The sequence below is a fragment of the Labrus bergylta genome, chromosome 20, assembly GCF_963930695.1.
Source record: "Labrus bergylta chromosome 20, fLabBer1.1, whole genome shotgun sequence".
Lineage (NCBI taxonomy): Eukaryota > Metazoa > Chordata > Actinopteri > Labriformes > Labridae > Labrus > Labrus bergylta.
In genome coordinates, this window is record NC_089214.1 from 534,904 (window position 1) to 548,422 (window position 13,519).

The 13,519-nt window shown below is 46.2% G+C and overlaps 1 protein-coding gene across 1 annotated transcript in view; it reads right to left on the reverse strand.

Moving 5' to 3' along the window:
* Positions 1–8,531, reverse strand: part of LOC109975946 (leucine-rich repeat-containing protein 30) — a 15,611-nt gene extending 7,080 nt beyond the window's left edge. Inside the window, 6 exon segments of the mRNA XM_065948599.1 lie at positions 2,824–2,872; positions 4,130–4,263; positions 4,534–4,668; positions 5,102–5,215; positions 6,557–6,688; positions 7,621–8,531. Of these exon segments, the coding sequence (XP_065804671.1) occupies positions 2,824–2,872; positions 4,130–4,263; positions 4,534–4,668; positions 5,102–5,215; positions 6,557–6,688; positions 7,621–7,773 (717 nt within the window). The 5' untranslated portion in view covers positions 7,774–8,531.
* Between the last annotated feature and the right edge of the window lie 4,988 nt (positions 8,532–13,519).

Here is a 13,519-nt window from a genome sequence, read left to right on the forward strand (position 1 = left end):
CCAAGCACTGCTACAAGCTGAAGGTTGAGGAACACTTCTCCAACTCCGACCCCAGACGCATGTGGCAGGGCATCCAGGCCATTAGTGACTATAAACCCAGAAACTCCACCCCGATAACCACAGATGTCTCCTTCCTGAACGAGCTAAATCCCTTTTATGCTCGTTTCGATAGAGACAACAGAGAGACACAGACCATGAACAGACCTCCTGCAGACAACCAGCCCCTCTCACTCACCTCCACAGACGTCCACGCTGCACTGAGCCGGATCAACGCTCGAAAGGCTGCTGGTCCAGACGGCACCCCCGGGCGCGTGCTTAGAGCATGTGCGGAGCAGCTCACTGGGGTTTTTACGGACATCTTCAACCTGTCCCTCGCCCAAGCAGCTGTGCCAGCATGCTTCAAAGCCACCTCCATTGTCCCAGTGCCGAAACACTCCAGCCCGACAGGCCTGAATGACTACCGCCCTGTAGCACTCACACCCATCATAATGAAGTGCTTTGAGCGACTGGTCCTAGCACACCTGAAAAACTGCCTCCCACCCACACTGGACCCATACCAGTTTGCCTACCGCAGCAATAGGAGTACAGAGGATGCAGTCTCCACTGCGCTGCACTCTGTGCTCACTCATCTGGACAATAACAACACATACGCACGAATGCTGTTTGTTGATTTTAGCTCAGCATTCAACTCTGTCATCCCCTCCAAGTTAAACACTAAACTCGGAGACCTGGGCTTCAACACCTCCCTCCGTCACTGGATAATGGACTTTCTGACCAACAGACCCCAGTATGTTAAGTCAGGACACACCTGCTCCACCACCATCACACTCAACACAGGCGTACCACAGGGCTGTGTGCTGAGCCCATTCCTCTACTCCCTCTTCACCCACGACTGCAGACCTGTACATGGATCCAACACCATCATCAAGTTTGCGGACGATACGGCGGTGATTGGCCTCATCAGCAACAACGATGACACGGCCTACAGGGAGGAGGTACAGCATCTGGCCTCCTGGTGTGCTGACAACAACCTGCTCCTCAACACCAGCAAGACGAAGGAGATCATCGTGGACTTCAGGAGAGAAAGAGGAAGCACGCACAACCCCATTCACATCAACGGGATGGCTGTTGAACGTGTCTCCAGCTTCAAGTTCCTGGGGACCCACATCACAGAGGACCTCTCCTGGTCCACTAACACCTCCAGTCTGGTTAAGAAGGCTCATCAACGCCTCTTTTTCCTGAGGACACTGAAGAGACACCACCTGTCTTCAGCTGTACTGATGAACTTCTACCGCTGTATGATCGAGAGCATCCTGACCAGCAGTGTCTCAGTCTGGTACGGAAACTGCTCTGTCACAGACCGTAAGGCGCTACAGCGGGTGGTAAAAACCGCCCAGCGCATCACAAGGTGTCCACTTCCTGCCATTGAGGATGTCCAAAGAAAACGCTGTCTGCGGCGAGCTCACGGCATCCTTAAAGACTCCTCCCACCCTGCCCACAGACTGTTTACCCTCCTGCCCTCCGGTAGGCGCTTCAGAAGCCTCCGGACCAGAACCAGCAGACTGAGGAACAGCTTTTTCCCCAGAGCTGTTTCTCTACTGAACTCTACTCCCTGAACTCTGAACTCTGTCTCTCTCTCTCTCTCCCTCTCTCTCTCCGCACCCTGCTGACCCCCCCCCCCCCTTTCCCCTGCATATCACCTCACACCCATCATCCCCCCACCACTCCTCCTGGTCACACACACACATCTCTCATCCATCTGTATTATTGTATTATAGTATGTTCATATTATGTCCATATTCTTTATATTATCTGTAAACTAGTATAGCATGCTCACTGCATCTTAATCTGTATATTATTAGTATAGCATGCTCACTGCACCTTAATCTGTATATTATTAGTATAGCATGCTCACTGCATCTTAATCTGTATATTATTAGTATAGCATGCTCACTGCATCTTAATCTGTATATTATTAGTATAGCATGCTCACTGCATCTTAATCTGTATATTATTAGTATAGCATGCTCACTGCACCTTAATCTGTATATTATAATCCTAAAAATACACTTATTTTGTAGCATTACTTATTTATAGCATTTATTTATATTTATTGCATCCCATTAATCCAGCCATCCAGATATACCTAATAATTCACTTTTTTTAGTCTACATCTGTAAATTGTGTAATTACTGTACATAACACAGACTCTTGCACTTTCTGCTTATTTGCACTTCTGGTGAGATGCCAAACCTCATTTCGTTACTCTATACTTGTATATGTGTAATGACAATAAAGTTGAATCTCATCTCATCTCATCTCATCATCATCATCATCATCATCATCATCATCATCATCATCACCATCATCATGTTCATCATCATCACCATCATCATCATCACCATCATCATGTTCATCATCATCATCATCATCATCATCATGTTCATCATCAGCATCATCATCATCATCATCATGTTCATCATCATCATCATCATCATCATCATCATCATCACCATCATCATCATCATCATCATCACCATCATCATCATCATCATCATCATCATCATGTTCATCATCATCATCATCATCATCATCATCACCATCATCATCATCATCATCATCATCATCATCATCATCACCATCACCATCACCATCACCATCATCATCATCATCATCATCATCATCATGTTCATCATCATCATCATCATCATCATCACCATCACCATCACCATCATCATCATCATCATGATCATCACCATCATCATCATCATCATTATCATCATCATCATCATCACGTAACCTGAGCAGGTGTTCTGTTCTTACCTGAGGGACGTCTTTAATGTCGTTAAAGTCCAGATTCAGTAACTCCAACCTGAAGAGATAAAAAATAAAACTTTATTTATTCAATAAAACCAAAACTATTTCAATGTAATCAGATTATTATTATTATTATTTTTAAATTGTATTAATTTGTGAACTTTGATGACAGCCAGGTGTGTGATGTTTAAAACTGGTCAGATCAGCATTCTGGTGACATGAATAACAAGTGCACTAGTTTACTTCTTGTAGATAATATGAGGTAGTGTTACCTGGAAAAAGGTTTTACCTGGTTGAGTGTTGTTACAAGGTGAGGCAGTGTTACCTGGTGACATAATGCTACCTGGTGACATATTGTTACCTGGTGACATATTCTTACCTGGTGACATACTGTTACCTGGTGACATACTGTTACCTGGTGACATATTGTTACCTAGTGACATACTGTTACCTGGTGACATAGTGTTACCTGTTTGATTCTTACCTGGTGACATATTGTTACCTGGTGACATATTGTTACCTGGTGACACATTGTTACCGGTTTGATTCTTACCTGGTGACATATTCTTACCTGGTGACATATTGTTACCTGGTGACACATTGTTACCTGTTTGATTCTTACCCGGTGACATATTGTTACCTGGTGACATATTGTTACCTGATGAAATATTGTTACCTGGCGACATATTGTTACCTGCTTGATTGTTACCTGGTGACATATTGTTACCTGTTTGATTGTTACCTGGTGACATATTGTTACCTGGTGATATATTCTTACCTGTTTGATTGTTACCTGGCGACATATTGTTACCTGCTTGATTGTTACCTGGCGACATATTGTTACCTGCTTGATTGTTACCTGGTGACATATTGTTACCTGGTGACATATTGTTATCTGTTTGATTGTTGCCTGGTGACATATTGTTACCTGTTTGATTGTTACCTGGTGACATATTGTTATCTGTTTGATTGTTACCTGGTGACATATTCTTACCTGGTGACATATTCTTACCTGTTTGATTGTTGCCTGGTGACATATTGTTACTTGGTGACATATTGTTACCTGTTTGATTGTTACCTGGTGACATATTGTTACCTGTTTGATTGTTACCTGGTGACATATTGTTACCTGTTTGATTGTTACCTTGTGACATATTGTTACCTGTTTGATTGTTACCTGGTGACATATTGTTACCTGGTGACATATTGTTACCTGTTTGATTGTTACCTGGTGACATATTGTTACCTGTTTGATTGTTACCTGGTGACACATTGTTTCCTGTTTGATTGTTACCTGGTGACATATTGTTACCTGGTGAGGCAGCAGAGGGCCTTTGGCAGAGTGTGGAGGCTATTTCCCTCCACGATCAGGATCTTAAGCTCCACCAGAGCCTGGATGTTCTCTGCCAGATTCTCCAGACGGTTACAGGCCAGGTGAAGGAACACCTGTAAGAACAGAGGAGGTGTCTGACCGACAGGTAGAGGAGACCAAACTTCTTAGCTTCTTAACCAGGAACTGCTTGTACGACTAAACTGTGCAAGCTGTTTTTGTTGGATCTAAATGTTAGCTCTCTCACGTGTGTCCTGGGATGTATTTAAAGATAGATATCACCTCTAGGTGATAAAAAGTACATTAGGTGGACTTCCAGGTATCACACCTGTGCAGTCTGTTAGTCAACGGGTGCAGTGAAGTCGGTTCAGGTGGTGTGAACGTACCAGAGCCTTCATGTTGTAGACACAGCCCGGGATGTGAGCGACGTGGTTGTGACTGAGGTTGAGTTTCCGTAGTCGGGTCAGGTTGGAGAGGGAGGCGGGCAGCGAGGACAGCTGGTTATTGGCCAGACTCAAAACCTGAGAAACAGACACGCTGTTAGAAAGAACACTTAAACTTCTCTTCAGTCCTGATTTATCCCTACAGCACCTGTTCTGGAGTTCCACAAGGCTCCACCTCAGGTCCTGTTCAATTCTCAAACATATTCACCTTTTAATGATGTAAGCTAACGGTCGTTCAATCCCACAACCAGCAGTTAAAGGGCAACACAATCGTTCATGTGGAGTCATGTTCATGTCACCTGATGCATATAAGCTCCTCCCCCAGGTTAAACCTCATCTGTTTCTATGAAGCTGCTTTTCTTCCTGAGAGTGTGCAGCGTTAAAAAGAGATGCCTGCTTTCATGACCTTTCAAGCTGACATGTGATCCATATGAAAACTAAGTAGTAGAATTATTTTCAGCAGTAGTAAGTAAATCAGTAGTTGGAGTATTTTCAGCAGGACATGCAGTACCTCCAGCTGTGTACAGGCTCCCAGCTCCTCAGGAACTTCACTCAGTCTGTTTCTGTAAGCGAACAAAACCCTCAGTTTCCTCAGCTGACCAATCTCTGCAGGCAGGCTGCTGAGCTGCATACACACAACACACAGGAACATCAGTTTTATTTACGAGACGCACCATGAGGATTCTACGTCCATGCTGTTAACTCAACATTACAAATAAAGTTGAATTGTGGAACTCCAGATCGCTGTCACACAGCATGAGTTGAACAAAAGAAGACATGAAGTCAATATTTAAACTGAATACAACTTTAAAAATAAAAAAATAAAGAAACCGGCCTGTTTCATGTTTCTGAATGTGCACACACACACACACAGTTGTGGTTCACGTCAATCTTCCACTGTAGAGAAAGTATTCTAATGATGTTGGGGATACTGGAATGAAGCCTGCTGCCTGTAGGGGGCACTGTCAGACCAGCCTGTTGTTTCTCAGAGCAGATGAAGTGAAGGTTGAAGGAGGAGGAGAAGGAGGTTAAGAGAGGACAGAAACTGGATCCTGGTGGATTAGAGGAGCAATTAGAAGTTTTATTTCTGCAGCAAACTCAGCAGCTGGTGGGGTGGCGGGGGGGGCATTCAACCACCTCCCCAAGCTAACATATAATGCTAAGGTTACCCTGACCGAATTGTTCACAAAGATTGAAACACTGGACCAAAAGAGGAGCGAGGGTTCGCTCTCTTTAAGTTAAAAATTTGACTGAAAAAACAGTTTGTTCCCGTACTGACAATGTTTTTGTGTTATTTCAGACAGCGAGCAGGATTCTCAATATCATCGTCTATAACCAATCAGATGTTTTATAAGCTCATTAAATGGTCACTTAATCAAACAGTCAAATATACAAAATCCACTTCACCATGTTCCTCTAGTCTGTCTACAAACCCCCCAATGATGAGAAAAGTCCATCCTCTCCGTCTTTTGCCTGCTCCTCTTTTCAGAAAATGTGTGCTCAAACAGGCCGTTTGGAGATTTTCCCTTCATGACATCACAAAGGGCAGTAGCCCCTCCCCCAGGTGGGTGACACTCCCACAGCTAGGTGTTTGTTCTGCCCTATAATGTCTGCCTTCTCACCGTAAACAATAGGTGATGGAGCGAGAAAGACCGAGTACACCCAAGCCCTTCCAGAGAGGGGGCGTGGTCAGACACAGCTCATTTACATATTTAAAGGTACAGACACAGAAACAGCCTGTTCTGAGCAGGGCTGAAATAGAGGGGTTTATAGACATGATCAAATACAGGATCAGAGTGGATTTAGAACAAGAAACTTCACACACATGTTTTGAGGAGCTCTGAGACTTATTTACACTGAAGAAGAGGAGGAGGAGATGTAAGCTTTAATTATTGTTCTGTTTTTTGGTGCTCTTTGGGTTTTCCTGATGAAACTGCAGATGTGGACGACAGAGCAGGTGAGTTACCTGGTTACCCCAAAGGTTGAGGACAACCAGGTTGGATAGCAAGGCAAGCTGAGGAGGGAGAACCTTCAGACTGTTCAGAGACAGATTCAACTTCTCCAACTCCAGCAGCTCCCACAATTCATCAGGAGCTTCCTGCAGGACGAGGAGGGACAAGAGGGGTGTGACAAGATCAGAATTTAAAACAACCAACGTATTGACAGGTAGGCTAGCTTATCATGCTAACAGGACCTGCTGAATAATGACAGGTAGGCTATCTTATCATGCTAACATGACAGGTAGGCTAGCTTATCATGCTAACAGGACCTGCTGAGTAATGACAGGTAGGCTAGCTTATCATGCTAACGGGACCTGCTGCGTAATGACAGGTAGGCTAGCTTATCATGCTAACGGGACCTGCTGTGTAACGACAGGTAGACAAGCTGTCATACAGAACAGGAAGTCAGGGTTTTGGAAAGAGCTCCAGGAGAGTGACAGCTTCCTGTGAAAAGTAGCAGCCAATGAAAAAGTGTTCTGCACACACTGCAAGTACCCTTTTTTCTGTCGCCCACGGAGGAAATGCCGACACACAAAGTTGTATAAAATCTAGCAAACACAAACGGTGGGTACGGGTTGAAACTGTTACTTTCTACCACAGTGAGGAAAACGCAGCTAACAGCTAACGCCTGAACTGTGGTTCCATCGTGTGCGTTAGCGGTAAACTTAAAGTATCCTCATTTGGAGGTTTTAAAATATGGTCACCCTTATTTTTCTGTAACAATAAAACAGCTTCCAGACACAATCCCTCTGATCATCTTTGTGCTTCTCTGAATCTTTCTGTTCTTCAGAATACAATCTGATAAGATGATGAATTAATGCGTGACGTGTTCGTTAGCTTGTTTTGTTAGTTAACGGTAGATTCTTCTCATCATGACGTCTTTAAAGCAGTTTCTCTGTTGGTTAGATTTTGTAGCGAGTTTGAAGCACAGGTAGAGACCAGAAGCCGGCACAGCCAGAAGTCGTTAACCATGAATGTGTCTTCATGACAGCGGTGGCCATCTTGTTTCCTGTTGGAATGGCGGTCTTACCTTCATTCCGCGGCGAGCCAGACTCAGGACGTTGTATCCAAACTGTTTGACGATGAATCGACGAATTCTGTCCGCTGACGTCAGATTCTCCTCCCGCCCTACGCTCCTCCTCTTCTCCTCCTTCACCTCCTCCCGACACACAGCTGCTCCCATCCTCCCCCCCAGCAGTCCCCCCCCCCCTCACAAATCAACCTGTCCAGGTGTAACTCTTCAGTCCAAGCGTTACTCTTCAACTCCACTTACATCAGATGTTACCGAGGTGGATTTCTGAGTCCAGTTGTTGTCCAGGTACACTATAGTCCAGGTGTTAGTCTATAGTCCAGGTGTTAGTCTATAGTCCAGGTGTTAGTCTATAGTCCAGGTGTAAATCTATAGTCCAGGTGTTAGTCTATAGTCCAGGTGTAACTCTATAGTCCAGGTGTAAGTCTATAGTCCAGGTCTTAGTCTATAGTCCAGGTGTTAGTCTATAGTCCAGGTGTAGGTCTATAGTCCAGGTTAAGTCTACAGTCCAGGTGTTAGCCTATAGTCCAGGTGTAAGTCTATAGTCCAGGTGTTAGTCTATAGTCCAAGTATAAGTCTATAGTCCAGGTGTTAGTCTATAGTCCAGGTGTTAGTCTATAGTCCAGGTATAAGTCTATAGTCCAGGTGTTAGTCTATAGTCCAGGTGTAAGTCTATAGTCCAGGTGTTGTCCAGATTAAGTCTATAGTCCAGGTTAAGTCTATAGTCCAGGTGTTAGTCTATAGTCCAGGTGTTAGTCTATAGTCCAGGTATAAGTCTATAGTCCAGGTGTTAGTCTATAGTCCAGGTGTTAGTCTATAGTCCAGGTATAAGTCTATAGTCCAGGTGTTAGTCTATAGTCCAGGTGTAAGTCTATAGTCCAGGTGTTGTCCAGATTAAGTCTATAGTCCAGGTTAAGTCTATAGTCCAGGTGTTAGTCTATAGTCCAGGTATAAGTCTATAGTCCAGGTGTTAGTCTATAGTCCAGGTGTTAGTCTATAGTCCAGGTATAAGTCTATAGTCCAGGTGTTAGTCTATAGTCCAGGTGTTAGTCTATAGTCCAGGTGTTAGTCTATAGTCCAGGTATAAGTCTATAGTCCAGGTGTTAGTCTATAGTCCAGGTGTTAGTCTATAGTCCAGGTATAAGTCTATAGTCCAGGTGTTAGTCTATAGTCCAGGTATAAGTCTATAGTCCAGGTGTTAGTCTATAGTCCAGGTATAAGTCTATAGTCCAGGTGTTAGTCTATAGTCCAGGTATAAGTCTATAGTCCAGGTGTTAGTCTATAGTCCAGGTATAAGTCTATAGTCCAGGTGTTAGTCTATAGTCCAGGTATAAGTCTATAGTCCAGGTGTTAGTCTATAGTCCAGGTGTACCTTTAGCGTTGTTGCTGTAGTCTGTGGATCAGGTAAGCTCTGCAGGTAAAAAGCATTGACAGTCTTTTTTAATGTCTTTGTCTTCTGATGATGATGATGAAGACTCAAAGCTGTTAGTTTGCTCTTCCTGTTGTCGTCTCCTCGCTCGTGTTCTTCTTACTCTCTGATGTTCGTCTGATTAATGAATTGTAGCAGCTGTATTCTAATAAAAATAAAATGATATCGATAACTGTTTGATATACTGGATCATTTCTGTCTTCCAATGAAATAACTTTGCAGTCAAACACTGTAGAAACGCTCTCAGACCTCTCTCTCTCTTTTGGTTCCACATGTCACTGAAGAAGTTTTCTTAAAGTTTGGGTACTTTTTGATACTAACCATTATATAAAATAACAGAGACTATCATTTCCAAACATGTGGTATCGAAATGTTTTCAGCAGCAGACTCAGCAGATTTAGTTCTGTGAGGCGCATTAGAGAGAGAGCTGAAAGTTTTTATAAATCTCTAAGATTTATCTGACAGTTAACACAAACACACACACACACACACACACACACACACACACACACACACACACACACACACACACACACACACACACACACACACACACACACACACACACACACACACACACACACACACACACACACACACACACACACACACACACACACGTTCATGGATCTCTCACCTCATAAAACGTGTCTTCAACCAGCTGAAATATGTCAGGCGTCCCGCTGAGAGTCTCTTCATTTCCTCAGAAACATGACAGCTGACAGCAGAAGTGAGCTGATCCCGGACCGATCATCCTATCGATGAAGTCTGCAGGAAACCGTTAGAGAAAGGACGATCGAGATAAAGAGAGAGAGGACGAGCAGTGACAGACAACTAGGTCTCACCTTTGACCAACACCCCCCCCTCCCCCCACACACACACACACACTTGCTGCTGTCAGTCATCTGCAGCTCTGGAGGAAGTCTAAAGATGTTTACTGCAGTAAAAGTTCTGTTCTATTTCATCCTTCCAGAGGAGGTGCTTTAAGCACTGAATGATACCATATCGCGCATGTGCAGGTCGAATAGCTATACCAACAAAGTCACATGTGACCCCTGATGACCCTCTTCCGGTGTCATCAGAGGATCTGTTCCTTTACATCTCGCTCGCAGGTAGTTGAACTATTGAGTAGCACTTTAGCTTGTCACCCTGTGACTTTTGTCAGAGTCACGGTGCTTCAGTCGCCCTCCAAGGGCTGTGACGAGCTTGGCCTTCAGCGTTTTTTTCCTTGGATAGTGATCCCTAAGGTTTGTCGCCGACATAATCACAGTTTTTTGTTGTTGCTGAAGTTTGTATGTTTTTCCCACATCCAGCTCACTTTAATTTCTGTTTGTTATGGTTAGCGACGTTGTGTCCAATGGAGCTAACCGCTAACGGCGTGGGGTAGCAACTCGGTTGCGCCCGTGTTGTTTTGTTGATAGCACTTAACGTTTAAGGCTTGCGTTTTCGCTTGCGTTAACTGTTACTACCGGCAGCACCTGTTGTTGGTGCCTGTCCTTTTTTTCGGCGTGGAGGCGGCGTTTGCGCTCCTTCCCCCCATTAAGTTTTGCCTTTTTGTCGTTTAGTTGAAGCGCTTCCGCTTATAGACAACTAGTGGTGGCCATTGTGTTTCTACCTGTTTATTCTGTCATATACCCTTTGTCGGTGAAGGCAGTGTGTTCCCTCCCTCTCCCGACATAGGTGCGTCCTGTTTAGTTGGCTGGTGTTTTCGCCCGAAGCTGGCTTGTAATTAGCGCATCAGATTGCCTCGTTGGAGAGGCTGTGTTTCCGCGCTCACTTCAGCGTAGGTGTAGTAACTTCTTCTGGCATAGTGTTTCCGCTAGTGCCTGCTCTCTGTATATCAACTGGTTGGTGAAGGCAGTGTTTATGCTTCCCCGCTCCCAGCTCGTTGTTGTGTCCTCAGTCAGTGCTGGCTATGTTGGGCAATCACTGCTGTACTGCCTGTATGGCTACTATGCAGCCTGAGGACAGTCATGATCTCTGTCCCTCCTTCCTGGGCCTCGAACACCTGAGGGAGAGCCTGTCTGAGGATCCCTGCATGAACTGCAGCTACATGCCTCGGACCATGAGAGCTGCTCAACTGTCTGAGGTGAAGGAACTTCTGGGGGGGGTGAGCTCGCCAGTTTATTTGTCTCCTCCTCAGCTGACTCTGGCTCAGGGGCTGGTTACGATCCTGGCCGGTTGAAGCGTAGAGCTGCTGAGACTGAGGGCGCCTCTAACCGGAAGCAGTCCAAGCTCGCTTCCAGGGTGGACCAGCTTACGGCAGAGCTTGATCAGATGAAGGCTGCCTTTTTCACAAGGCAGACTGAGGCGAGTAGGGTCAGTGTGGTCCCGCCTGCTCCTCCTGAAGCCCTCTCCCACGTTACCTCAGATGGCCGGGCTCTTGCAGCTATGCAGGATGCGGCCAAGTTCGGGTTGGGCCACATGCCGGCAGTAGAGCCAGCCATTGCGGCTCTTATTGTTTCTCCCGATGAGGCCCTTAGGCGGGATGCGCGGTGTCCCCGACCTCAATGTGACAGACGACCTCCTGTCTAGGGCTTATGAGGCAGGAGCCTGTATGGGGAGGATAGGGAACTCGATGTTCCACCTTCTGCTTGCCATGTCAGCCTCCCCGCCGGAGACTGCACCTGATTCATCGGTGCATAGTCTTGATAGTGATGCGTCCCTCCAGGCGTTCGCGCTGATGTCTAGGGAGTTGGGACGGGTGATGTCCACACTCGTCCAGGCTTGCTGCCAGGTTTGGTTGGTGCAGTCGCACCTCACTGAGGCAAGCAGGAGGATCCTGCGCAGTGTTCCAGTGGAGCCTAGGGAGCTGTTCGGATCAACAGACCAGGCAGCAGCTCTCTGGTCTCAGCAGGGTCACCAGCAGCCTCAGCGCCCAGCACAGCATCCTGGCCATTTTCAGTTCAGGGTTCTTCCGTTCGGCCTCTCCCTTTCCCCCCGGCTGTTCACCAGGTGTGTAGCAGCAGCTCTGTCTCCCCTACAATCCCAGGGCATGAAGGTCCTCCCCTATCTGGACGACTGACTGGTGTGTGTGCCGTCACAGTCACAGGTAGCCAGGGATACCGCAGCCCTCCTTTCCCATGTGGCCCAGTTGGGCCTCAGGGTGAACTCCGAGAAGAGCTGCTGTATTCCTTCCCAGACCATCACCTTTCTGGACACTGCATGTATGAAGGCTTATCCATCGCGTCGGCGGGTGGACAACATCCTGGGCCTCCTTCCCCTCTTCTGTGGGGGCAGGAAGCTGCCTTATGTCAAATTCCTTCAGCTTTTGGGGAAGCTGACGTCAGCCGCAACCGTGGTGCCTTTAGGTCTGCTGTCGCTACGCCCCCTCCAAAGGTGGCTCAACAGATTCCATCTGGATGCAAAGTGGCACAGGCACAGGACACTCAGTGTCTCAGCGGTGACTCATTGCACTGGCCCCATGGAGGAAGAGGTCTTTCATGCTGAGGGGCATGACCATGGGCTCAATTCAACCAGGAAGCAACCAGGAGCCGGAAGCAACCAGGAGCAGCCTGTGGCTTCTTCTGGTTTGTGTTCGGAGACACAAGCTCACCTCCTGTTTTCTGCAACAATCTTCCTTTGTTTTAAGTTTTGGTGTGCAGGTAATCCGCGGCCGGCAGTGTTCTAAATTCCGACCTCGGATTGTCCAGTGAACGCATCTCAGTTTCTCGGAGAGCGTCAGACTATAACAGATTATCAGAAAGATAACGGTCTTATTCCGTCCTGCAACGAAAGGACATCAAAAGGACATCTTTCCACTCGACGGAGAACCAACGAAGCCGCTCTCGCCGTAAGGGACCCTCGCCGCCATCAGACGCCTCTGCACCAGGACGGACAGAAGATCTGCTCCATCGCCGGACTCTTTTCCTTTCACCAATCGCGGACAAAGCGATTCACAAGTGAGGCTTAATTAGGTCTGGGCAGAATTAGCTTTAGAGAGTGTTTTTAACAATTGTTGATCGAAGCAGAAACTGTAATTTTTATCTTTGTTGGACCTGCGTCCTGAGTTTGAACTGTTTAAAACTCTTGTTGTTGTTTCGGACCGCTGCGTCCTATATGTGTTTAGCGTAACAGCGTTATAACCGGGTATTACTCCTCTGATCAGAAAGGCCAGTGTAAGCTGTATTAACCTGAATTCGGCTATTGGTTTGTTTCTGTGAATGAAGGGAATTACTCCGAGTTGTGGCGCGGGAGTCGGACTGTGATCCGGCCTCTTCAGGCACGCATTTCTCTTTTATCCTCTTTTATTTCCCCTTCTACGAACACACACATACACACACACACACACACACACACACACACACACACACATTCCCGTGTAAACGTACATCTGTAGACCAACTCCACCACTGTGCCATTACGCACGTAGGCCACACACACACACACACACACACACACACACACACACACACACACACAAATCTATACACTCACGGTCATCCAGACACACACACACACACACACACA